Source organism: Engystomops pustulosus, chromosome 10, assembly GCF_040894005.1.
Source record: "Engystomops pustulosus chromosome 10, aEngPut4.maternal, whole genome shotgun sequence".
NCBI lineage: Eukaryota > Metazoa > Chordata > Amphibia > Anura > Leptodactylidae > Engystomops > Engystomops pustulosus.
Genome location: NC_092420.1, coordinates 86,531,491 through 86,556,825, shown reverse-complemented (window position 1 = coordinate 86,556,825; position 25,335 = coordinate 86,531,491). Strand labels below are relative to the sequence as shown.

The following is a 25,335-nucleotide window of genomic DNA, read 5'->3' as shown; positions in this document are numbered from 1 at the left end:
TCCAGAAAAATTAAATGCATAAAGTACTATAGCTAGAGCCAGTGGGCCCTGTCAAAAAATAGCCAGTTTCCTCTGCTTTACTGTACAAAGAGGAGGAGAAGGAGGAAAATGAGGAGGAGGAGGAGTGGATCAATTATTCAGGTTGAGCTTCCTTCACCTGGTGGAGATTGGAAATTCAGAGAAATCCAGCCTTTATTCATTTTAATAAGCGTCAGCCTGTCAGCGCTGTCAGTCGACAGGCGTGTACGCTTATCTGTGATGATGCCACCAGCTGCACTGAAAACCCGCTCGGACAAGACGCTAGCGGCAGGGCAGGCAAGAACCTCCAAGGCGTACAGCGCCAGTTCGTGCCACATGTCCAGCTTTGAAACCCAGTAGTTGTAGGGAGCTGTGTGATCATTTAGGACGATGGTATGGTCAGCTACGTACTCCCTCACCATCTTTCTGTAAAGATCAGCCCTACTCTGCCGAGACTGGGGACAGGTGACAGTGTCTTGCTGGGGTGACATAAAACTGGCAAAAGCCTTGTAAAGCGTACCCTTGCCAGTGCTGGACAAGCTGCCTGCTCGCCTACTCTCCCTCGCTACTTGTCCCGCAGAACTACGCACTCTGCCGCTAGCGCTGTCAGAAGGGAAATACTGTTTCAGCTTGTGCACCAGGGCCTGCTGGTATTCATGCATTCTCACACTCCTTTCCTCTGCAGGGATGAGAGTGGGAAGATTTTGCTTGTACCGTGGGTCCAGGAGAGTGAACACCCAGTAATCGGTGCTGGAATAAATTCTTTGAACGCGAGGGTCACGGGATAGGCAGCCTAGCATGAAATCTGCCATATGCGCCAGAGTACCAACGCGTAAGAATTCACTCCCCTCACTGGCCTGACTGTCCATTTCCTCCTCCTCCAACTCCTCCAACTCCTCTTCTTCTGCCCATACACGCTGAACAGTGAAGGACTCAACAATGGTCCCCTCTTGTGTCTCGCCAACATTCTCCTCCTCTTCCTCCTCATCCTCCTCCACCTCCACCTCCTCCGATATGCGCTGAGAAACAGACCTGAGGGTGCTTTGGCTATCAACAAGGGAATCTTCTTCCCCCGTCTCTTGTGACGAGCGCAAAGCTTCCGACTTCATGCTGACCAGAGAGTTTTTCAACAGGCCAAGCAGCGGGATGGTGAGGCTGATGATGGCGGCATCGCCACTGACCATCTGTGTTGACTCCTCAAAGTTACTCAGCACCTGACAGATATCAGACATCCACGTCCACTCCTCATTGTAGACTTGAGGAAGCTGACTGACCTGACTACCACTTCTGGTGGAAGTTGACATCTGGCAGTCTACAATCGCTCTGCGCTGCTGGTAAACTCTGGATAACATGGTCAGTGTTGAATTCCACCTCGTGGGCACGTCGCACAACAGTCGGTGAGCGGGCAGTTGGAGGCGGCGCTGCGCTGCCCTGAGAGTGGCAGCATCTGGGCTGGACTTCCTGAAATGCGCACAGATGCGGCGCACCTTCGTGAGCAAATCAGACAGATTGGGGTATGTCTTGAGGAAACGCTGAACTATCAGATTTAACACATGGGCCAGGCATGGCACATGTGTCAGTCTGCCGAGTTGCAGAGCCGCCACCAGGTTACGGCCGTTGTCACACACAACCATGCCTGGCTTCAGGTTCAGCGGTGCCAGCCACAGATCAGTCTGCGCCGTGATGCCCTGTAATAGCTCTTGGGCGGTGTGCCTTTTGTCGCCTAGGCTCAGCAGTTTGAGCACCGCCTGCTGTCGCTTAGCGACGGCACTGCTGCTGTGCCTAGAGCTACCGACTGATGGCGCCGTGCCCACGGATGGTAGTTCGGAGGAGGAGGTGGAGGAGGGGTGGGAGGAGGAGGAGGCATAGTAGGCCTGAAACACCTGGACCGAGGTAGGCCCCGCAATCCTCGGCGTCGGCAGTATATGACCAGCCCCAGGGTCAGACTCGCTCCCAGCCTCCACCAAGTTAACCCAATGTGCCGTCAGCGATATATAGTGGCCCTGCCCGGCAGCACTCGTCCACGTGTCCGTGGTCAGGTGGACCTTGTCAGAAACGGCGTTGGTCAGGGCACGGGTGATGTTGTCTGACACATGCTGGTGCAGGGCTGGGACGGCACATCGGGAAAAGTAGTGGCGGCTGGGGACCGAATACCGAGGGGCGGCCGCCGCCATGAGGTTGCGAAAGGCCTCGGTCTCTACTAGCCTATAGGGCAGCATCTCCAGGCTAAGCAATCTGGAGATGTGCACATTAAGGGCTTGGGCGTGCGGGTGGGTTGCACTATATTTGCGTTTCCGCTCCAGCGTCTGGGGTATGGAGAGCTGAACGCTGGTGGATGCTGTGGAGGATCGTGGAGGCGACGATGAGGTTTTTGTGGCAGGGTCCTGGGCAGGGGGCTGACTATCAGCTGACACAGGGGAAGGAGCAGTGGTGTGCACGGCCGGAGGTGAACGGGCTTGTTGCCACTGAGTGGGGTGTTTAGCATTCATATGCCTGCGCATACTGGTGGTAGTTAAGCTAGTAGTGGTGGAACCCCTGCTGAGCCTGGTTTGGCAAATGTTGCACACCACAGTCCGTCGGTCATCCGGTGTTTCCTTAAAGAACCTCCAGACTTCTGAAGATCTAGCCCTCGCCGCAAGAGCCCTCACCACGGGAGCTTCACTAGTTGACACATTTGGCGCTGATGCACCAGCTCTGGCCCTGCCTCTCCGTCTGGCCCCACCACTGCCTCTTCCAACCTGTTCTGGTCGAGGACTCTCCTCCGTCTCAGAAGCACTGTGTTCACCCGGCCTCTCAACCCAGCTTGGGTCTGTCACCTCATCATCCTCCGATCCCTCAGTCTGCTCCCCCCTCGGACTTCCTGCCCTGACAACAACTTCCCCACTGTCTGACAACCGTGTCTCCTCTCCTCTTTACACACTTCCACTACGTCAAGAAGGTCATCATCACCCACAGACTGTGACTGGTGGAAAACCTGGGCATCGGAAAATTGCTCAGCAGCAACCGGACAAGTGGTTTGTGACTGTGGGAAGGGTCCAGAAAACAGTTCCTCAGAGTATGCCGGTTCAAATGCCAAATTTTCCTGGGAGGGGGCAGACTGGGGGGGAGGAGGCTGAGGTGCAGGAGCTGGAGGAGTGGCGATTTCGGTGACATGGGTGGACTGCGTGGAAGACTGACTGGTGGACAAATTGCTCGAAGCATTGTCAGCAATCCACGACATCACCTGTTCGCACTGTTCTGGCCTCAACAGTGCTCTACCACGAGTCCCAGTAACTTCAGACATGAACCTAGGGAGTGTAGCTCTGCGGCGTTCCCCTGCTCCCTCATAAGCAGGTGGTGTCTCACCCCGGCCAGGACCACGGCCTCTGACCCCTGCAGTAGTTGGACGCCCACGTCCCCGCCCTCGTCCTCTACCCCTAGCCCTCGGGTTAAACATTTTTAAAATGAGAGTTATAGCTTTAATTTTTTTTTAACTTTTTTTGTGTTTTTTTTTTTTTTTTGTGTTTTTGAGTTTTTAAAACCAAACAATGCTATCCTATTGCTATGGCTATTTTCTAGCCAAGTATGAAAGCACACTACTATGCCAGATGAGATGACACTGAGTTATTAAACAAAATAAACGTAAAATAAAAAAGGACAAATGGCAGACTGTGCCTAATTGAAATCCAACCCCTACTAAATTTTCCCACTTCGGTCTTTGCAATGGATATGTGCGTCACTAAGCGCAAAACACAGCGGTCGCAAGTCTCACTACAAATTGCTCACAATTGGCTAGTAGATGCACTGCAGCAAGTACAGCCACCAGCAGATCAACCAGAAATCAAATATATAACGCTACTGTAGGCGTAAGCCGTTTGGATTCTCCTATGGCTATTTTCTAGCCAAGTATGAAAGCACACTACTATGCCAGATGAGATGACACTGAGTTATTAAACAAAATAAACGTAAAATAAAAAAGGACAAATGGCAGACTGTGCCTAATTGAAATCCAACCCCTACTAAATTTTCCCACTTTGGTGTTTGAGGTGGATATGTGTGCCACTAAGAGCTAAACACAACGGTAGCAAGTCCCCCTGCTAATTCCTCACAAAATGGTACTAGATGCAAATAAAAAAAAAAAAAGTATAACGTTATTGTAGCCCTAAGAAGGGCTGTTGGGTTCTTGGAGAATCACTCCTGCCTAACAGTAAGCTAATAGAACACCCTAACGCTTTCCCTGACCAGCAGCAGCTCTCTCCCTAGCGGCATCCAGAGACAGAATGATCCGAGCAGCGCGGGCAGCGGCTAGTCTATCCCAGGGTCACCTGATCTGGCCAGCCAACCACTGCTATCGACGTGTAAGGGTACCACGTCATGCTGGGTGGAGTGCAGAGTCTCCTGGCTTGTGATTGGCTCTGTTTCTGGCCGCCAAAAAGCAAAACGGCGGGAGCTGCCATTTTCTCGAGCGGGCGAAGTATTCGTCCGAGCAACGAGCAGTTTCGAGTACGCTAATGCTCGACCGAGCATCAAGCTCGGACGAGTATGTTCGCTCATCTCTATTCGCCATCACTGGTCTATAACTTTGTTAGGGTTAAAAATTAAAAAATAAAAAAAGTTACAAAAAAATCCAGAATATTCAACAATCCGCCCATCATCAATCTCTCCATCATCCTCCTGTTTCGGGGGTCAACAGCGGGAAAGAGAAACTACAAAGTTTTAGCGAAAAATGTGGAGTAGCTGAGCGTTGGCGGTAATTACAGCTAAACCAGTACAAATGATCAGTGTCTAACAAGAAGATATTAGCGGGAGAGCTCGCTGAGCTCTGAAATTTGATTCTCATGTCGGCTTTTACAAATGTTCGGCTGCCGTGGGAGTTTAAAGGCATGAGCAGTGAATGGCAAGCACCAGCGATTTCAAGGCCTCCGTAGATGCCCTCAAATATATAACCCACAGGAATTTTCTTTCCTTCTCTCAATTCCGTAACATTTAATTAAAAATATTCATCAATTTGTGGCTCATTACTTCACATATTTTTTTTTTTTTTCCTTTGGCTTCTCCGATTCCCTAAGACTCTGTGGAAATCCAAGTGTGCGCGTGTCAAGGACGGGAGGACGTTCATGAGATTAGAGACGAAATAAAGTACTGTAATGGATAGGACATCTTGATTTATAGTATCTGAGCTTCTGTCTCTTACTACGGAGGAAGAACCTGATTGACGGAGGAATTATTACAAAACTCAAATCAATTTGGTTACTTCTGCTGATGTACGGAATCGTAAAAAAAACCTGAATATTAATTGGTAAACAAAATGGCCGTCATCTAATGCAGTGCTTGTGTATAATGTAGGGTTCAAAATGGCTGACACCTAGTGTAATGCTTCTGTGTTATGTAGGGTTCAAAATGGCTGACATCTAGTGTAATGCTTATGTGTAATTTAGGGTTCAAAATGGCCGCAATTTAATGTAATGCTTATTTGTAATGAGGGGTTCAATATGTCCGCCATGTAATGTAACGCATATGTGTAATGTAGGGTTCAAAATGTCCGTAATGTAATTCGTATATGTAATATAGGGTTCAAAATGGCCGCTCTTTTATGTAATGCATAAAAAATCGGGTTCCAAATGGTTGACATCTAATGTAATGCTTATGTGTAATAGGAGGTTCAAAATGGCTGCCATGCAATGTAGGGTGCAAGATGGCAGCTACGCAATGTCTGCATTGTTTTCTGTAGCACAAAATGGCCACCGTACGATTCAATCTGGTAAAATGGCTGACACTTAATCAATAACACAAGGTACAACATTCTTACGTGTTACCCAGAGAACAAAATGGCTGCCATTTAATTTAGTGTTCAAAATGCCAGTCATGTAATCTATAGGACAGAAGGGTTGGCACCAGATGGCTTCATGTGGCTGCAAAATGGCTGCCCTGTAAAATGGCCGTTCTACAGGATGAATCCAAAGACTGAAATGAATGGGAAAATGACATATCTGATCTCCCAGCAAGTAATGGCTGAGGGGGTCTATCTTTTAGGTTATGTCCAGAACATGGCCGCCATCCTGAAAGACACCATATTGGATCATGTGTAAAATTTTCCAACAGGAAGGAGGTCCATGTAGCAGATCACAGACACGGCTGTGCTTCGACGGTTATCGACACAGAGATTCTCCACAGATTGTCTCTGTATAATATCCCTTCTCTCCTCATTAATTTGGTAGGATAAGAACGTGTCCTGGAAGGAATCGGATCGCAGTAATGAGGAGGGACTGCACACCCGAGAGCTGCGGGACAGGTGAGGGGTCACTTACTTCTGAGCTGTGACCGATGCTGCCCTTGCCAAGCTTTGTGATCATATAAAAGTGGATGAATATGCCGGGCCTGTAGCTCCGAAAAAGGTCTGGGTTCTATTTTAAAGTACGGAGGGTCAAGCCGATGTTCTGTCTCTCCCCCTGCTTCAAATTGGTAAAGGCAACACTAATGTGTTCCTACATTTCCCAGAGGATTTACAGAGGGACAGTGCCAGGGTAGTGCAGATCAGCTTCTATTCATCTCAATGAGAGCTGCAGTACCTCTGTACGGCCACCGCACTCTGTGTAGAGTTGCTGACCCTTCACTCCTTTCCATATTTATTAGCTGGAAAATCCCTGTAAACTCGTACCCCCTCCATGCTTATTGTAATTAGGGATTTTACTTGCTTATTTTTGCTTCCCTTGATGTGGACTTTGCGTTAACCCTCTGTCTGCCTGCTCCCCGGAGCAAGACTTGCGCTGTGAGCCGGATCTCGCGTGGTGACGCGCTACCTCTTTATCTAGTCAGTCCGCCTGTGGGCACAGTATTTGTGTAATGGGACAGGACGTTAACAGTCCTTAGAGAGCCGTTCCCGCTTGTGCTCGTCTATTTAGGTAGCGACTCCTTTTAATTAAATCCACTGGTAGTAAAAATGTATTTCGTTACCAGGAGGTCGGATGCTGCAGAGCTGCGCTCCGTAAGAGCCCGCGCACATCAGCGCCCGCAGGCCAGTCCCTGGTAGGGACTGTAGGCTTCTCAACATACCTCACTTGGGTTTGGTGTAACCTTCATAATACAATTAAAGGGAATGTCTCAAGTGTTTAATTTAGAGTTTCATGAAATACTGATTTTTATTTAATTATTTTTCTCTTTTAATGGTTATTTGGTTATAAATCTTCTAAAATGTACTCGGAGCGGCCATATTGAACGCAGTCAAACTTATTGTTATTTTGCAGCAGTGTATCTATGCTTTATGGCAGATACAAATCAATGTGATCTATTTCTAATGTCTGGTAGCTGGGACCCCCACCGTACACTAGAACAAGGGGTGGGGAGAGGCTACCATATTTTGAAGGTAAAGGCACCATACTTGACTGTCTTTAGATTGTATATCCCCTTAGACTATGAGCTGTTTCCATCAGCCCTAAAGACATATGGGGGGACATTTATCATCAAGTTTCTGAGGTAAAACTTTTTTAGTTGCCCATGGAAACCAATCAGAGGTCAGCTGTAATTTTATAAACGGCTGATCCAATCTGATCTCTGATTGGTTGCCATGGTCAACCAGTTCTATTTTAAGAGACTTATGATAAATCTCCCTAATAGTGAAGATTTATAAGAAATGTATGAGGTAAAACTTTTCCAAATTGCCCATGGCAACCAATCAGAGCTCAGCTTTCATTTTCCCACAGCTGTTTATAACATTAAAGCTGAGCTCTGATTGGTTTCCATGGGCAACTAGAACAGTTTTACCTCAGACCCCAATATTATGTTAAAGTACGATTACATTAAAGACATGAGGCAAGTAAGATTGTTATCCCCTATCCTATAACCCTTGCGGGACCTAATGCTTGAGAGGGGTCCTGTTTTTACGAATCAATGAAGCAATAGGTCAAGCTTTCATCCTGCTTTCCTCTTGCAGAAATCGGCAATTTCCAGAGTTCCCATTGTAGTAAATTATGCCACGGGATACATATTTGACTTGACCCCCATAAATCGGTGAGAATGGGACCCCCACCAATCACGAAAGGGGTCAGACCCTCACTGATCAAATTTTTAACCCCTATTAAATTTGGTACAACCCTTTAAAGTGCAGGAACGGGGCCTGAGCAGGAGGCCCTGGTGTAAGGAGGCCATGGACCTGAGCTGCGTTTCAGTTGGGCTAAATTTTTCCTTTCCCCTCTTTCATCCGCAGCCTCTCGTTCCCTCAGGATAAGTCAGTTCATTTGGACGACGGGGAGTTCTGGTGCAGTAAAGCAGCCGCTTACAAAGGAAAGAGCCATAGGATGGTATTCGAGGAGACCATGGAGAAGATCTACAAGAACATGTACAGGAATGCTGCAAGCCCCGGTGCCTATAGGAAATCCTCACACTCCGAGGGGCTTATATGAAATAAAATAACACTCGACGTATGGGGTGGTGCATGACACAGGAGTGTCCTTCTTTCCGGATACCCCAAAGGATTGTTCCACATACTATTCTGGGGAGAAGTTTGTAGGGTGAGACAAACCCTTTAAAGGGCATCTACCACCAGGATGAAGGTCTGTATGCAAATGTGCCTGAGGGGCTCCAGGCTCCATAGGTTTTAATGGAGCCTGGAGCCCCTCAGGCTCATTTGCATACAGCCTTTCATCCACGTGGTGATGTCCTTTAAGACTGTGCACCATGCAGATCATATTATATTAAAAAGGGGGTCAACTTTGTCCAAAATATCTTCTAAACCAATTATCGTTTATGGTCACGAACCAATAAAGCAATGCAGAGATAATGACTTTTTCTAAATATGCAAATCGGCCTGCAAGTACATCAAGGGGGTGGGGGGTGAGATTTGCTTACACGTAACGGGAAGTCACCCCTTTAGTTGTGGGTGACATTTCTAGCCTCTGCTTGAGTCATAGCTGTCTTTAGGCAAATCTTGTCGATCAAGCCCGGCCCCTTGTGCACTTGCGAAATAATTTGCATATCCAGAAAAATAGAATTATCTTTGCATTGCTTCATCGGTTTGTGTCCAGAAAGGTCAGTTTCTTCTCCTATCAAAGGCCACTACGTTGCGGTGACCTTGGTTAGGGAGGCATTTTGGACCTTACAGACCCCCATAGTGGTTCTATGGTAAATGTGGAGGAAGAGATCCCGGAGATTGTGTTACATTTTCTATGTTCTGTATAATATTCCTGAGCCGCACTTGCAGTATGGAGCATGCTAAGGGGAACACGACCTTAATAAGTCTTCTGACACATCCCAGGGAGCTGCCATAGGATGCTGTGAGTGAAGGGTCCCCTGATTCCCGAATACCAGGACCCATCGCATAGAGCACGGCCCGTTACTGGGAATCTGTCACAAAGCTCATAAAGGCATTGGAATCAATAGTGTGAGAGCGTGCGCCTCTGCTGACAGTCTCTGGGACCTGTCACACGCAGTATTAAGGAGGATTTCCCATTTATAATAGGAATATATTGGACCAAAGCCGGTTATTAAGACTTGTGGTGCTTCTTGAAGTTTAGTATGTGACATATCGCGTCTGATGGCCTTAAAAAAACCTGTATTCCATTATTTCCAGCCTGTCATTGAGAGACTTCTACCGAAACGGTGAGGAAGCTGCAGCAATTGCCCATTGGACCGGTGGCTCCATAATGTTCAATATTTAGAGCCTGCAAATGACACTGAGTGACCATATGTGTAGGGGTCTGATTTCAGGGGGTCTGTTATTACAAGAACAAGGGCCTCAAAGTATCCCGGGATCCTCCATTAAGCAGCTGCACCTTCCCGGGACATGTTGCTTTGTAGAGCGCCCGAACCTAAAGTTCAGGACCGCTCATCTCTAGTCACTGGTGCCCCTTGCCCATCTAGTTCTCCTTTCACTTGTATGTTGTTGTGGGAGATACTCATCCCAAAAAGTGAGTGGAGCTCTGGTTGGGTATGCTCACCAGCAACTCACTCATAGGGAGCACTAAGGACTCCCATTTTTGTGATTGCCGGGGTTCCCTGAGATCAGATCCTCCGAGACTAGACACAAACCCCTTACTAAGGACATCAGTGATCATGAGATGGGACTAGTGAAACCCTATTTCTGTCAGTCCCATGAAATGGGATGAAGTGTGACCTCACGTGGCGACCAGTACTTCATCCTCAGGGTTCTTGGGGACCTCGTTTCCATTACTGAGGGAACCTCAGTGATCAGACACTTTTTCCTTATCCTATGTTGAAAATCCCTTTAACCATTGACTGAAGATGTATTTTAAGGACTATGGGAACCCCAAACTACAACTACTTGAAGCATTATGAGCGGCCTATGTATGTCACGTAAACGGAAGAACACTGTCCTCACAGGTCCTCAGGAGCCCACGTGCTGTGTATGTATCGCCTCTAGTATTACTTGTGGTACGTTATTTTGTATTTTTTTTTTACTGCAGTTAATAAATCTAAATACAAGACAAAAAGTTTTTCCTCTCCTTTACACAAAAACTTAGATTAAATCATTGAAGCCCATAATGCACCCCTGTCCCTACATGCATTTTTGTATTTTTCTTTTTTCTGGATTTCTTATCTAAAAAGCACACAGATATTTTTCACGGGCACCTTGGATCCAAGTCCGTTTTTCCTCCTTTAAAAGTTCTCATCAAGTATTTTTTTTTTTACCGTAGCCATCGACCAGTCAGGACCGCTGACACTTGGGGGTCGCACTGTGGAGACGGAAAGTTGGAGCAGGGCAAGTACATTGCATGCATCCTGCCGCTACATTCAATACTATGGGAGTGTCGGGAATTGCGGATTCCGATTTATTCATGTCCTGCCCCTCCACCCAGGAGTAAGAACAACATTCAGACCTTCACCAATCAGTTTGTTAACCCATATCTTATGGATAGAAGTAACTCGCAAAGTTGATATAACCCCTTTAAGAAGAGTTTGTTTTCTGGATTTCTTGAGCTCCAGCGATCATACACTCTCACTTTCACTTTTGTGGTACAAAAACTATAAAGTTTCATTGTTCTCTCCCCATCAATCGGTGAGAACGGAAACCTTGTTCTGGTTATCAGCAGGGCTCCAACAACAAGAATAGGCATCTCATTTTCCACTCATTGCCGCTCCCTTCAATGTAGGGGAACTTCCATTCTTATGATCAGTGGAGGCTTCAGCATTTGGTCTGCAGTGGATCGCATTCTGGACAGGTCATAACAATCAAACTTGGACGACCCCCTTTAAAGGGCACCTACCACCACGAATCTACCTATAAAGGTAGATCGGGTGGTAGGTGGATGTATGGGACGTGAGGATAGCCCTTTTTAGAGCTAATCCTCACGTCCCCGCTAGCGTAGCATAAACTTTATTGCCCTAATATGTAAATTTTATTAAGCGGCTACTGGGGCGTGGAGTAGCCGGACACGAGGCTACACGGCGCGGCTACTCCACGCCCCAGTAGCCGCTTTCCCCCGCCTACCCTGTGATCTTCGGCGCGCAGCTCCTGGCAGCTGCGCGCCCTCGTCCGAGAAGCCTAACTCCGGCCTCGTTCCCGAGATCGCGCATCCTCGGGCCTGCACTCTGGTATAGGTATGCAGAGCGCAGGCCCGAGGATGCGCGATCTCGGGAACGAGGCCGGAGTTACTGCGCATGCGCAGAACTCCGGCTTCTCGGACGAGGGCGCGCAGCTGCCAGGAGCTGCGCGCCGAAGATCACAGGGTAGGCGGGGGAAAGCGGCTACTGGAGCGTGGAGTAGCCGCGCCATGTAGCCTCGTGTCCGGCTACTCCACGCCCCAGTAGCCGCTTAATAAAATTTACATATTAGGGCAATAAAGTTTATGCTACGCTAGCGGGGACGTGAGGATTAGCTCTAAAAAGGGCTATCCTCACGTCCCATACATCCACCTACCACCCGATCTACCTTTATAGGTAGATTCGTGGTGGTAGGTTCCCTTTAAAGGAAATCTAACATCCATCATGATAAACCAGGGACATTACTCATAGATCCGGGCGCCGTGACTATGTTATCTTCTTATATTTGTTGTCCATGACCTCCTCCCTTCTAAAAAAAAAGCAACTTTTAAAATTATGCTAATGAGGCAGAAGGTATTACCAGAGTCTCAGTATCTTCACATGCTTTTATACTGTGCAGAGCACTTATTCCCCCCTCACTGTGTGAGATTACAGCAGGCAGAGGTAGAGGGGAAGTGCATAGGGGTAGGAAGGATGGGGGGAGGTGACCACCTTGGCTATGATCGTCGCTCCTCGTGACGTTATTGGGGAGCGACCCCCTGGAATCTCTGGTTCATAGTAACCAGATCATGTTCAAAAATGGCATATACTGCTATACTGTAGTATGGCACTATATGATCGGATCCCTCAGACCCCCTAGGTATCCCCTAGCTAAAAAAATTGTTACATTTTTTTAAAAAAAAAAGCCTAAATTTCAAGTTACCCCTCCTTTCCCTAGAAATTTATGATTTTAATTGTTTAATTTATATTTATAAACCCCATTACCCCATATTACCCCATCCTAAAAGTCATCTTAAAAGTTTATCAATATAAAAAAAACCGGTTAAATCCGGCAGTGAATCCAGAAAATAGCATCCAAGTGTCCAAATTGACCTTTTTTTTTTTTTTCTTTTTGTAATTTTGCAACTCATAAAAATGTAAATAAAAAGTGATCAAAAGGTCATACCGTCCTAAAATGGTATCAATGTAAACGTCATCACGTCCCGCAAAATGCGACACCTTACACTGTGCTCTGTACGCCAAAGTATGGCAGTTGTCTGCGTCAGGATATGGCAAAAAAAAAAATCATTTATTTTTCATGCAAAAGTAAATTTTTATAAATTTGGAAACCCCCAAAATCGCAATATATGTATATATGAAGATCAAGGGCCACTTTTTTTTAATCATATAGTTACTAATAGTTGCAGAGTTTCCAAATTGTTACAAAATATGAAGTTTGACCTGGTGTCCGCTGCACCGGAGGAGGGACTTATGTTCCGTTTTTTTTGTGCCTAATCCCCATTGGGTAAGAGTCTGGCCCCCAGGTGACTTAGTTGAAACAAACAGAAGTCAGTAATGTGGCGCCATCTGCTTTACCACGTGACACCAGTGTAGTAATTGTGCCCCGCGGATCCTGTGCCGAGGTGTTGGGTAACAAATCCGTATTAACCAGTTGTCGCAGTCGGTTACCATTCTGCGCTCATAGCCAGGTTTAGACAAATTCCTTCCTCCGAGAGCTGCTGGGATAATTATAGTTTCAGGAGCAGGAATCAGCGCAGTAATAAGCCGTAATTGTTTGTTGCATCTTACTTTTCCACCAACAAAACTGAAATTTCTAATGCAAATCTCTGGGTAACTTCAGGACAACATCGGGATTTGTTTCCTCCCATCCAGATGGTGAAATGGAACAGAAAGAGACTGAAACGTTCTCCTTCCCAGAGTTCTATTTTGATTTTTTTTTTTTTTTTTTCCTGTATCGAAACACATTTACGTGATTAATAATTGTCAGCGGATTCTTCTAGAACAATAGACGCTCCAGCTGTGGGGTTACTATAACTCTCATCATGCTCTGCTAGCCTGCTGCTTTACCAGTCCATGTGCCAATAGGACCGGAGAAGGGGGTCACAGTTCTGTAATGATGTTTGGAAAGAAGCTCGATATGTCTCCTGTTATCAGCTACAGGCTGATACCTACAGATTACCACACTCTATAGGTAGGTGGCCCCTGTCAGCAGTAAATGTATTCAAGATATTACTACAGATATCTGATTTGGCTTCAATGGGGAACCAGGAATGTAATTTGAAGCTGCTGATAGTATAGCATAGGCGATTGGAACTGGATTTTAAAAATGAGCATTTTGAATACCGCCACTACTTTATAAAACTTTATTTCACAATACCTGACTCCCTGTTAGCAGCATGTGGTGAGTCCCGGTGGGGGAGAAGCAGCTGCAGCAGCCTGTATGTCTGGGTCTTGGTCTCCTCATTCATTCTTTCTCTATTCCCCTCCCTCAATGCACATGAAGGGAGGGCTAGGGAGCTGCATATGTGTAGAGGAGAGGAGGAATGCATGAGGAGACTGAGACACAGGCAGTCTGCTCCAGCTGTCCACCCCTCCTCCCAGGACTTGTACTGCTGGTAGGGGGTCGGGTAATGTGAAATAAAATTTTATAAAGTAGTGGCAGTATTCAGAATGCTGACATAGCCTATGTTATGTGCATTTTAAAAATGTCTATCAGAACCCTTCACCAGATAAACATATTGGGGCTTATTTACTAAGGGTTCTCGGATCACATTTCCGTTGGACTGTTCATAGTTTTCGGGATTTGTCCCACTGGGACCGGGATTTAGAAGTGGATTGTGTCGCACGCGATCAGATTCTAGCGCAGCGGGCCGGCAGATGATCCAACTGATTTGGACTGAGCGCAGGATTTAATATTCAAATTGTGTCGCATCCGATGCACTTACACCGGGAAGAAGGTGAACTCCGGCGGACCTGAGCGGGGAAGCGACACATGCAGGATATCGGGCGGGCTGCAAGCTGAAGACTGGGTTAGGAGGCTACTGGGGCATGGAGTAGATGTAGTTCCCACTCCACGGCATAACTACTCAACAGCCCAGTAGCCTCTTAAAAAAAATTAGCATATACATCAGATTAAAGTTTTATTAAGTTCTGGGGGCACAAAAAGTTTGATAAATAAACACTGTGATCAATGAATTTACATTCCATGACTGTAGTTGGTGGAGTGTCCTCACACTGCTACGTTTTATCTCTGCATTCACACATCTCCACAGCCCCTCCCCTTTGCTGTATTATCTAACCAGAAGCCTACTACTGCTCCTAATTCGAGCAGAGGGGAGTGCTTATTGAAGAGATCTCACATACCAGTGATCCAAGTCCTGCTACATTCCTGGAATATAAATGTTTTTTTTTTACAGTCCGGTTGCTACTAATAACACGAACAAAGATGTGGTGTCACAGATCTCCTGGGACAAGACCTAACACTGTCTTTGTATAGTGCAAACTAGTATCTTTGTTTAAAGGGATTATTATACAGAAATATCTATATCTACCCTTGGATTGCTGCGGGTCTATGGTGGGGAATGGAGCGTTGGTCATGCATGTACTAATTAGAGGAGGACTTCTGTTCCCCCATTTTGCTGATCGCTGGGGGTCCCATCGATAACTTGTAACGAGTCTTCCCAGAAGCATTAATGTTATGGGCACAGCATCCATCTACTTGGGGCAGAAGTAGGGTTTCTGGTACCCCCATTACGGTACCCGTAACACTAGAGCAGATTACACCAGCAGTTATTTGATACTTATCCCACATCTTATGGTTAGTAGGACAACCCCTTTAATTTCTTAAAGGGGCAATGGCTTCATTTGCAACTCCTGATTGATAATATAAGATCTAAATATTTTGTAAACTTACGATAAACTTATTACCGATAGAATAGATGTTTCCAGCGCTCCCCATGCACCATCCACATCCCCCGGGGACACACATCATAGTACAAGGCAGAAGGTAGAGGTCACTGTTGGCTATTGGACCTCCAGTAATGGAAACTAATGGAACCAGACATCTTATCACAGGCAGATCCTTTCACTGTAAATCCGCCTGATGAATGTTGAGGCTTCATTCTCAGCCCCAGACAGAGGGAAGGCAGCCGCGAGGGTCCACTGATGTTCTTACCCTCCCTGGACCGCATTGCTCATTGCTGCTATTAGTGGCTCTCACATATAATATGAAGTTATAGCTACAGTAACATGTCTGCCTCCATGTTTTATGTTTTTTTTTTTTGTTAAAGGACGTCTACCACCAGGATGAAAGACTGTATGCAAATAAGCCTCAGGGGCTCCAGGCTCCATTAACAACTGCCTGAGGGGCTCATTTGCACACAGTCCTTCATCCTGATGGTAGATGTCCTTTAATATTCATGACTGTGTGATTTGTGCTCATCAGGATCTACAGGGTCACAAGTCCCAGAAGCAAACAGCAAAATGACAAATCAGATCCCCCGCAAGTGACGGGTGAGTGGCCTATCCAGAACATGACCAATATCTTTAAAGGGAACCTGTCATCAGAAATTAGTCTAATAAACGATTACCAGTATGTTGTCAAGCAGCTTTACACCTTCCGGATCATGTTTCTTTCATGGCCCAGCTTGGTTCCATCATCCACAAAATCAACTTTGAAGTCAGATGTAAACTAGATGTATAAAGTCATGGTGGCGGAGAGTTTAACACGGAAGTCAAGCTCTCCCTGCCTGTGATTGTCATCATGCACAGTATATCTGGAGATCTGGTTAGTATCTCGTCTCAGGATGCAGGAGCATCAATTACAGGGAAGGCGGCTTTCTGAGGAAGAGAGAGCTTGACTTCAGTGTTAAATTGACAATCAATTTATACCCACTTCAAAGTTGATTTTCTAGATGATGCCACTACACTGGACAATGAAAGAAACATGATTTGGAAGGTATTCAGCTCCTTGACATTATACTGTTACTGGTTTATCAGGTCAATTTCTGCTGACAGGTTCCCTTTAAAGGAAATCCATCATGATAAATTACACTTACGCATAGATCCAGGCACTGTGACTGTGGGAATATTCTTATGTCTGTTATCCATGTCCTTTCCATCTCAAATCAACTTTTATGATTATGGCAAGGAGCCAGTGAAGCCACAGCACAGAGGGGCTCTGGTAAAGCCCCTCAGAGGGGTTTCTGGCTACATTAGTGTACTTATAAAAGTTGATTTTAGAAGGAAATAACATATAAGAAGATACCACAGTCCCGGTGCCCGGATCTATGAGTAAATTTCCCTGGTTTATCATGATTGATCATAAATTTCCTTTAAATACGCCATATTGGATCAAGGACAAGTTTTTCCACTGAGAAGATCATCACGTAGCAGATCAAAGAAGACCAGGATTGTCTCAGATCTTGATTATCACAATCAGATCTCTAACATCTCTTGTGGTTTAAAAGTTATTAACACCCAGAGATTCTCCACGGATTCTCATAACGATCCAGTGTACATAGCTGTGCGTCACAGGGAACGTCCCCAGTCGTTGTTGCAACTTTCGGGTTTGATAAACTTTTAAACCACAAGAGATAAAACTTGGGTCGTCTTTGATCCCTACATGACCGATTTTCCATTGGAAAAACTTGCCTTTAATCCAATATGGCGGCTTCCAAGATGGCGGTCGTGTTCTAAACATAACCTAAAAGGTTGACCACCACACCCTTTACTTGCTGGGGGATCAGATATGTCATCTTCCATTTAGTCTCTACAATATTAGTAAAAACAAGAGGTGTCCTGGCACTTTAGACTCTCCCTGTATATTAAAACACATTTTTTTTTTTAATTTAAAACTTTATTTATCGGTAACAATAACTTTTTTCCTATCCCTTTAAGACAGGAGAGAAATGTTCATGTGTTGCATTAAAGTCTAATCGTTCTACATGATAAATTCCTGGATTCCTCGGCTCGTTCCTCCTGGACGCCGCTATATTATGTCACCTCTGACACATATTAATATTTCAGGGCCGCTGCGTGTATATATAAAGGGCAGGCGGCCTGTAAATGGCGCTCACGTTACCGCGCGGCTTATTTATGGGGATATCAAGACGTCCATATTTCTTCCCGTTAAGCCACTTTTTACCGGTGTCAGGCGGCAACTGAGACATTTCGCCTTTTTATATTTCCGCGCTTTGTCAGGGAATGTGATTTGTTTTTGAAATATGAAAATACCCCCAGAACCGCCGCTCCGATACCAGTAACCTTTACAACGCGCAAAACTTTCCAACCCACGGACAGAGCGACCGATTATCATTGTGATCTCACTTCAGGGGGGGGGGGGGGGGGGGAGTCCGACGAGGTGGCACATGCAGGGTAATGGGAAAGTGACACTCGTGTTACCATCCTCAGCGATATTTTCACTTTAATTGATGTGAAAAAATGGAAAGTATTTGATTTGTTGAAACTGGGAAGTCATAGAATTACGGTACTGAAAAACATAAGGGAGGGGTCCTGCAATAAGGAGGGGTCCTGCAATACAGGGACCCCTGGATAACTATTGCTAATGCACTTCCCATCATACTGCTAGAGACCACCCATGTCCTCCTGCTATCTCCACCTGTGTACGCCTTCTTTGTAGATATAAAGGAAATCTACCACCAGGATGAATGATTGTAAACCAAGCACACTGACATATCGATGTGTGCCCCCTCTGGCACAATCCACTCTTCTTTAAACTTTCTATGCCCTTGCTTTTAAGGAAAAAAAGGCTTTCAAAATGATGCAAATGAACCTGAGGGGCTCCAGGCTCCGTTAAACCCTATGGAGTCTAGAGCCCTAGAGTCTAGGCTCATTTGCATAATTTTAAAAGCCTAAAGAAGCTAAAAGAAAAGCACATCCTGTTCGAGGGGACATACTCTGGCATGTAAGTGTGCTTGGTTTACCATCCTTCATCCTGGTGGTAGGTTTCCTTTAAAGGGAATCTACCATCAAAATCCCTCATGATAAACCAGGGACATTATTCATAGATCCAGGCACCGGGACTGTGGTAATCTTCTTATATTTGTTATCCATGGCCTCCTTCCTTCTAAAATCAACTTTTATAATTATGCTAATGAGCCAGAAGGGCTTTAGGGGTGTATCTTAACAGGATGTTAAAATGTATCCCCATCCTCTGCTCCCCCGGCACTTCCCGCCTCCTCTCTGTGCAGCAAATTTGCAGGCTGTTACACTGCGCAGGAAGGAACACTCCCCCCCCCCCCCCCCCCCCCAACCCACAGTGTGGTGAAACTTCCGGTGATGCCATAAGATTGCAACAGGCAAGTGCTGAGAGAGCAGCAGGAGGAATGTAACTGTCTGTGAAGCTACAGCACGGAGGAGCTCTGGTAACACCTCCCAGAAGCTCTTCATGCTCATTAGCATAATATTATTAGCTGATTTTAGAAGGAAGGAGACCATGGATAACAAATATAAGAAGATTACCACTGTGACAGTGCCTGGATCTATAAGTAAGTGTCCTAGTACAGTGTCCAGCACAGGCTGGATTGTGCACCATTGTTAAAATCCCTCAATCCCCAATAGCCCCTGGTTATAAAATCTTACCCCACAGAAGGGTGTCTGCGCATTAAAGGGAATCTCCCATTACAATCACTATCACTGTACTGTGTTTGTTATATCCTTGAATGCTTGAAATTTGGTAATAAAAATTGATTTAAAAAATATGTAAATGAGCCTTAGGGGCTCTGGTGGCGTCAATGGAGCCCATCCGGGCTCTGCTGTGTTTTAATTTATCCACTCCTTTGCTGCCAGACAGAGAGGCAGTGATGTTTCCCGGCTCTCTCCAAATCTTGGTCATGTGTGTTACGTTCTGACCTCCTCAGGCTTAATCCAGCAGCTTCTCCCCCTGCCTTCTCTATATGCAGCAGTAATGTCATGTGACCAGTGACCTCATTGCAGCTCCTTTAGCCTTTTAACATTAGCAAACTGTACTCCAAGCATATATCTCATGAAATCACAACATATCATATCACATGAAACCACAGCAGCGTGCATTGAGAGGAATAGAACTGCATGCAGGCTGCTGTGTTTTTATGTGGTCAGATATTTGCATGGTGTACAGTTTACTAATGTTATGAGGCTAAGGGCCTGAGATGATATCACCGAATGTCACATGACATTAGGCCATGCCACCCCACCCCCAAATTCGCTCTAGATACCCCTGGATGCCAGGTATGTTTATAACTGATATTGTGGTGATGTTAAGGAAACTATTTTTTGCTAATAGAAGGATGTCAGATAGTTACTAGGGCTCTATGGGAACCTGTCACTAGCTGTATTTGTCAAAAATGTGGTGACAGGTTCCCTTATAAGTTGTAAATAACAAGTTTTAATATGGGTGTGTGCAATACATGAAAACCCCACCTTTGGCAAGGCCCCTACCCCTAACATACATTATAGGTCATTCACTCTAAAATCTCAGAATGAATGAATACTAAGGGTCAGATTACAGCTCTCCATAGTAGTCTATGATAGAAGATGACAGAGAGATCCACGGGCAGAGACCTGTTACTGCAGGTAATGGAGATCAGTTCTCATCATGTCTCCAAAGGATCGTGAACACCCACAACATGCACCATATTTATTCTGGTATAAAATTAGTCAGCAATGTTTGTGCACATGTATAGAAGTTGTTTTCTTAGGGATGGAATTTTGTTTCTTTGTCCACTACAGGTAAAAATGAATCTCCTTATCACAGCGCCCTCTACTGGTAGATCAAAGGTTCTGCATTCCAACAGCATGTTACCTGCGCAGGGTTATGAGATGCCAAGCGAAAACTAAACTACAAATAAATTTTGTGACACAAAGAACATGAAAATAAGTTTCTGCAGGACCTTCAAAGGTCCTGAAATGGATCTTGTGTACGTGTGTATTGAGAGCAGGAACAGATGTACAAGGGCGGCAAAGGGGCTCAGTGGTTAGCATTACAGCCTTGCAGCGCTGGGGGACCTGGGCTCAAGTCCCAGGTCAACATCTGCAAATAGTTTGTATGTTCTCTCTGTGTTTGCGTGGGTTTCCTCTGGGTCCTCTGGTTTCCTCCCACATTCCAAAACATACTGGTAGGTTGGTTAGATTGTGAGCCCCATTGGGGACAGGGACTGATTTGCAAAGATCTGTGCAGCGCTACGTAATCAGTAAAGGAATTAATTATTATTATTATTATTACAAGGATTTCATGGGTGAAGGTCCTTCTTAGTATAAAATTTGGCTTGGGCCCTGGGCTACTGCCGAAATCACCTTTATTGTAATCCACTACTTCCAATGACTGATTCTGTCACTTTTCTTTCTAGTTTTTGGGTTTTCTTGCAACAAATACTTTGTTTCTCTTCTTTCAAGTTTTTTTACGTAACTATTGGGCAAAATTGATATTTCCAATCTTCTCCTGCCATCTAGTGGTTACTTCAAATATGACTTGTGACCGAATTTCTCAAAATGCTACATGTCCTATCCTTGTGGTAAAATGTCAGTATTTACTGTACAGAATATTAGGGATCCTGACAATTTTGGCTTCAAAATGTATTTATTTTTGGCTCCTATCATTCTGTCACCCGTAGCTTAATTTAGTGTTAAAGGGACACCAGATTTTACCCCACTACACTACTATCCACATCAGGTAGGGTATGAAATAACCTTTTTTTTAAATTCCCTCTTTTATGTAATTACCTAAAAAAAAATATCTCCCCAAAGTCATGTGAAAATTGGTGGAGAAGAGTCATTTTACCGGAGATGAGTCAAGTTTAGAGGCTGCAGGGTAGGTTACTTCAGACACTCCATTCTTTTGTTCTATAGTTACCTATTAAGCATGGTGTCACATCAGGCTTGTGGTTCTGTGATCTACATACCCAGAGATTCTTGTGGTACTACTGGTACAGGATCTCTTTAGGTTATCGCAAAAACAAAACCACTGAAAATCTAAAAATACGTTTAAAAAGACCATCTGTTATAATGTAGATGTCAATGTAAGACCCTTTAACTAATTTGCATAACCATTCCCCATATGGGCTTTGCTTGATCTATAAGAGCCCTTACGCCTGCGGGGAGACTATACCACCCAGACGGTACAAATTCCTTAATTTCCTACCAGACCTGAAACCCTCCCTGATAACTGATGAGGAGCCGGCACCAGGACCATCATTCATCCCCTCCGCCAGCGTTTTTGGACGTTGTGTCCTGTCTTGAGAACTTGCACCGCGCAGCAATGTTCTCGCGTCTTGAACGGCTCCATTTATCAGGGGGAGTGACGGTCGGAGCTGAGGCCGTTTACTGCCGCGTCGTCATTTGTCAAATATATTTACATGGAATGAAATATTAAAGGACAGAAAACACGGAGCTACAAATCTCCAACATGAAGCTGTGATAATCCTAACATGCCGGAATAAATGGGAGACCTCTATGTCCTGTACCTCTGTGACATGTACTGGTATATGTACATGTATAACTGACCAGACAGGGAATGCACACATAATACCGCCATATAGTGCTCACATATAATTACCCTCAGGGCCGCCATCAGGGGGGAGTAGTGTGACTGTGTTCAGGAGCTCTGCGGAGGAGAAGGGGCCCCAAGTCTCAGAAAACCTTCCTCCCTCCCCAGCTGCAGGGCACTCACTGTGCACGCAGGGCTGCATTATCATTCTGTGAGGGGTGGGGGGGCCCACAAAATTTGCTAGTCGGGGGGGGGGGCCTCAAACTTCCTAGTGGCAGCAGTGAGCACTGTACTATGACAACAACTGTTTTGCACAGAGTAGATCCTGTAGTATGAATAGATACCAAAGCAGGGCCAGATTATGGGGGGACGCACGGGGCACATGTCCCGGGCCCCCACCACTTTGCCCTTAGAGGTGCCCCAAACTTCTCCTTCTGTCTCCATAGACTCTTAAGTATCCGGATATTACTGTGATCTGCAGTTTTGCTTTGGCATGACAGATTAAACTAATAACACTACTCATAGATGCAGGTACCGTGACTGTGGTAATCTTCTTATATGTGTTATCCATGGCCTCCTTCCTTCTAAAATCAACTTTAATAATTATGCTAATGAGGGGCTGTGGGGTAGGTGCGTTACCAGTGTCCCTCCATGCCGTAGATTCACAGGCTGTAATGCTGTCTTACCCCTCCTTCTACCTGCTGTAATCTCACACAGTGGGAGAGGGAAGTGCTTCTGCACAGTGTAACAGCTTGTGAAGCTACAGCACAAAGTGACTACGGTAATGCCCCCAGCACCCTCCTGGCTCATTTAGCATAATTTTAAAAGTTGATTTTAGAAGGAAGGAGGCCGTGGATAACAGATATAAAAAGATACCACAGTCCAGGTGCTTGGATCTATGAGTAGGTGTCCCTGCTAGATTTCCTTTTAGGAGAATCCCCCTCTATTCTATAGAAACTTCTTATATGGAAAAGTATAATTTGATCATTTAATGAGTTACAGTAAATTTCAGAGTAAATGTTAATTTCGGGGAAGTGGGTAGGAAAGGAGCCACATAATTAGAGAGAGAAGAGTTTTTCTCTGATACTCTATTTTTCAATGTTTCATATATATTTGGGTTTTTTTCTGTAGATTTATACAAATTTTGTTAGTAAAAATGTTTGTGACCCCTTAAATACAGACATGATTGTACACTTGTCTCAAATTGTCATGAAAACTAGAAAGCAACATAAAATAGAGACCAGGCACCTAGAATCTCCAGGTCAGTGAGAGCCAGCAGTCCCCCCTTACTCTCTTGATTTTTGAGCTGCTGTTTGGATAAAATAAACAATTTTTTTAGGCACGTATCAGGAGGGTCTATGTTTCAGACCCTTATCTTTAACTTATCCACTTTAGAAGAGTAAATGGAGACCACTAGGTGTAATACTTCATTTCTCCTCTTGGGGCACTGCAAGAAAAGCTGCACACTTGCTACCAGAACCTCCACCGATCACACCTGATCACTGATGACCCCTTCAGCAGGACACTGTAAGCAGCTCATGTGTATTGGAGCATTTCTAATATTCAGCATATGTATATACATAAACTTTATTCCATGGCTAAACCCCAAATTCTGTGCACACAATCCTGCAGCATCTTGCACTTGAAGGTCAAATATATCCTTATGCAGATTGTGCTGAGACTCCCAGACTGGATGTACAAAGCTATTGTCCCGTTACTGCCAGGGGGGTCACTGATGCAATTATCCCCGAACACCTAATACCACCGTTTCATGCACCATGCTATTACCTGCTCTTACCCACAATGCTTTGCAAGTTATCTCAAGAGGAACGTTGACTATGTTGGTCATTATCACGGTTATCATCGCATAACTGGATGGATATTCTAGCACAATTATAACAAAGAATATTTTTATCCTAATTTCATGTTGATTTCTCTAATATTATAGATTTTTTGCAGCCAGGACTGTATTTTTTAATGTTTCAATGTAAAGTCACTGCATAGTCATAGAGTTGTATTATATTCCTGCTGAAGCCACCACTATCCCTAGATCTCCAGAGGGAACAAAGCTATTAGAAGTGTGAATCTGTGGAATAGCGGAGCTCAGGAGCAGAGCACAGCAGGGACAGTAGCGAGCTTTAAGAAGGGCCTGATAGTTGATATAGTTATATTATAATATAGACTTACCTGCCATCCTTTCCTTCACCCCCTTCCCTTGTCTTCCTTGGTTGGACGTCATAGAGCTGTAATACCATATTAAAAGTAGGCATTTTTTAAATTACATACCTCCCCACCACTACTGGATTTAGTTGTGCCCTTTGAAGGGATTGGCCACTCTTTCACATAAGTTGCCTGTGTGCTTTTTACCTCATCGCTGAATGTTCTTCAAGTAATTTAGCAGTCCTGATTAATTAATTAATTAATTATTATTATTAAGTATTAATTTAGTGCTGTCTGAGCACTGGATCTTTGGATCTTTGTTTACATGTCTGAGCACTGATGAATAGGAGGAGCTGTAGGAGGAGATTATGACTCATCCTCACCCCCTTCACTTGCCTTCCTTGGTTGGACATCATAGAGCTGTGTTACCATATTAAAAGTAGGCAATTTTTAAGTTGTATACCTCTCCACCAGAAGGTAGCTAGGGTTCAAGAAGTGAGGAAGTGCCCTATTTAGGGGCTAAATTGTTTGTTATTTTTGTTCCTGTAATTGGATAAAGCCGTTTCTTTTTGTTTGCTACAAGCTGCGTACAAGCACCACAAAAGACGTCTGTGAGGCGCTGTGAAGCTTCTACCATTGATGTTACTAACCCCCAAATGTCACAATACACATGCAGAGACACATGTAGATTTATTGAAAAGTGACCAACCCTTTAAGGATGCAACTAACTTTTTAAAATGTACATTGTTTTAGCTACACAAAGGCTTGTATTGCTGATGACCTTTTAGTGTGACCACAATCCTGCAGAGGAGAGGCCCTGCTGGCCCCATGTCTCTCAGGGGAAATGGGGGTCCCCTAATGAGGCCAAAGCAAGTCACTACATAACACCACATGCTTGATTGGACAGGGTAACGACCACTCATGGTCATCTATTTCAATATATGGCCGGAAGATTGTGTGCCCGACATCCTGCATGTGTCACTTCCCCGCTCAGGTCCGCCGGAGTTCACCTTCTTCTTCCCGGTGCATGTAAGTGCTTGGGCTTGCGTCACAATTTGAAAGTTAAATTTCGCACTCAGTCCGAATCAGTCGGATCGTCCAATGGCACGGGCCAACGATTTCTCATGCAAGCCAGCACAGCTGCGCCACAATCCGATTGCGTGTGACACAATCCTCTGCTTAATACCTGTCACAGCCGC

The 25,335-nt window shown here is 45.1% G+C and overlaps 1 protein-coding gene across 2 annotated transcripts in view; it reads left to right on the top strand.

The window, feature by feature from the left end:
- The window catches only part of SPATA6 (spermatogenesis associated 6), a 56,290-nt gene extending 47,873 nt beyond the window's left edge, over positions 1 to 8,417 (top strand). For both annotated transcript variants that reach the window (XM_072127174.1, XM_072127173.1), the window contains exons 9-10: positions 6,216 to 6,289; positions 8,201 to 8,417. In XM_072127174.1, coding sequence (XP_071983275.1) covers positions 6,216 to 6,289; positions 8,201 to 8,396 — 270 coding nt within the window. In that variant the 3' untranslated portion in view covers positions 8,397 to 8,417. The remainder of the gene's footprint in view (positions 1 to 6,215; positions 6,290 to 8,200) is intronic.
- The last annotated feature ends 16,918 nt before the right edge of the window (positions 8,418 to 25,335 follow it).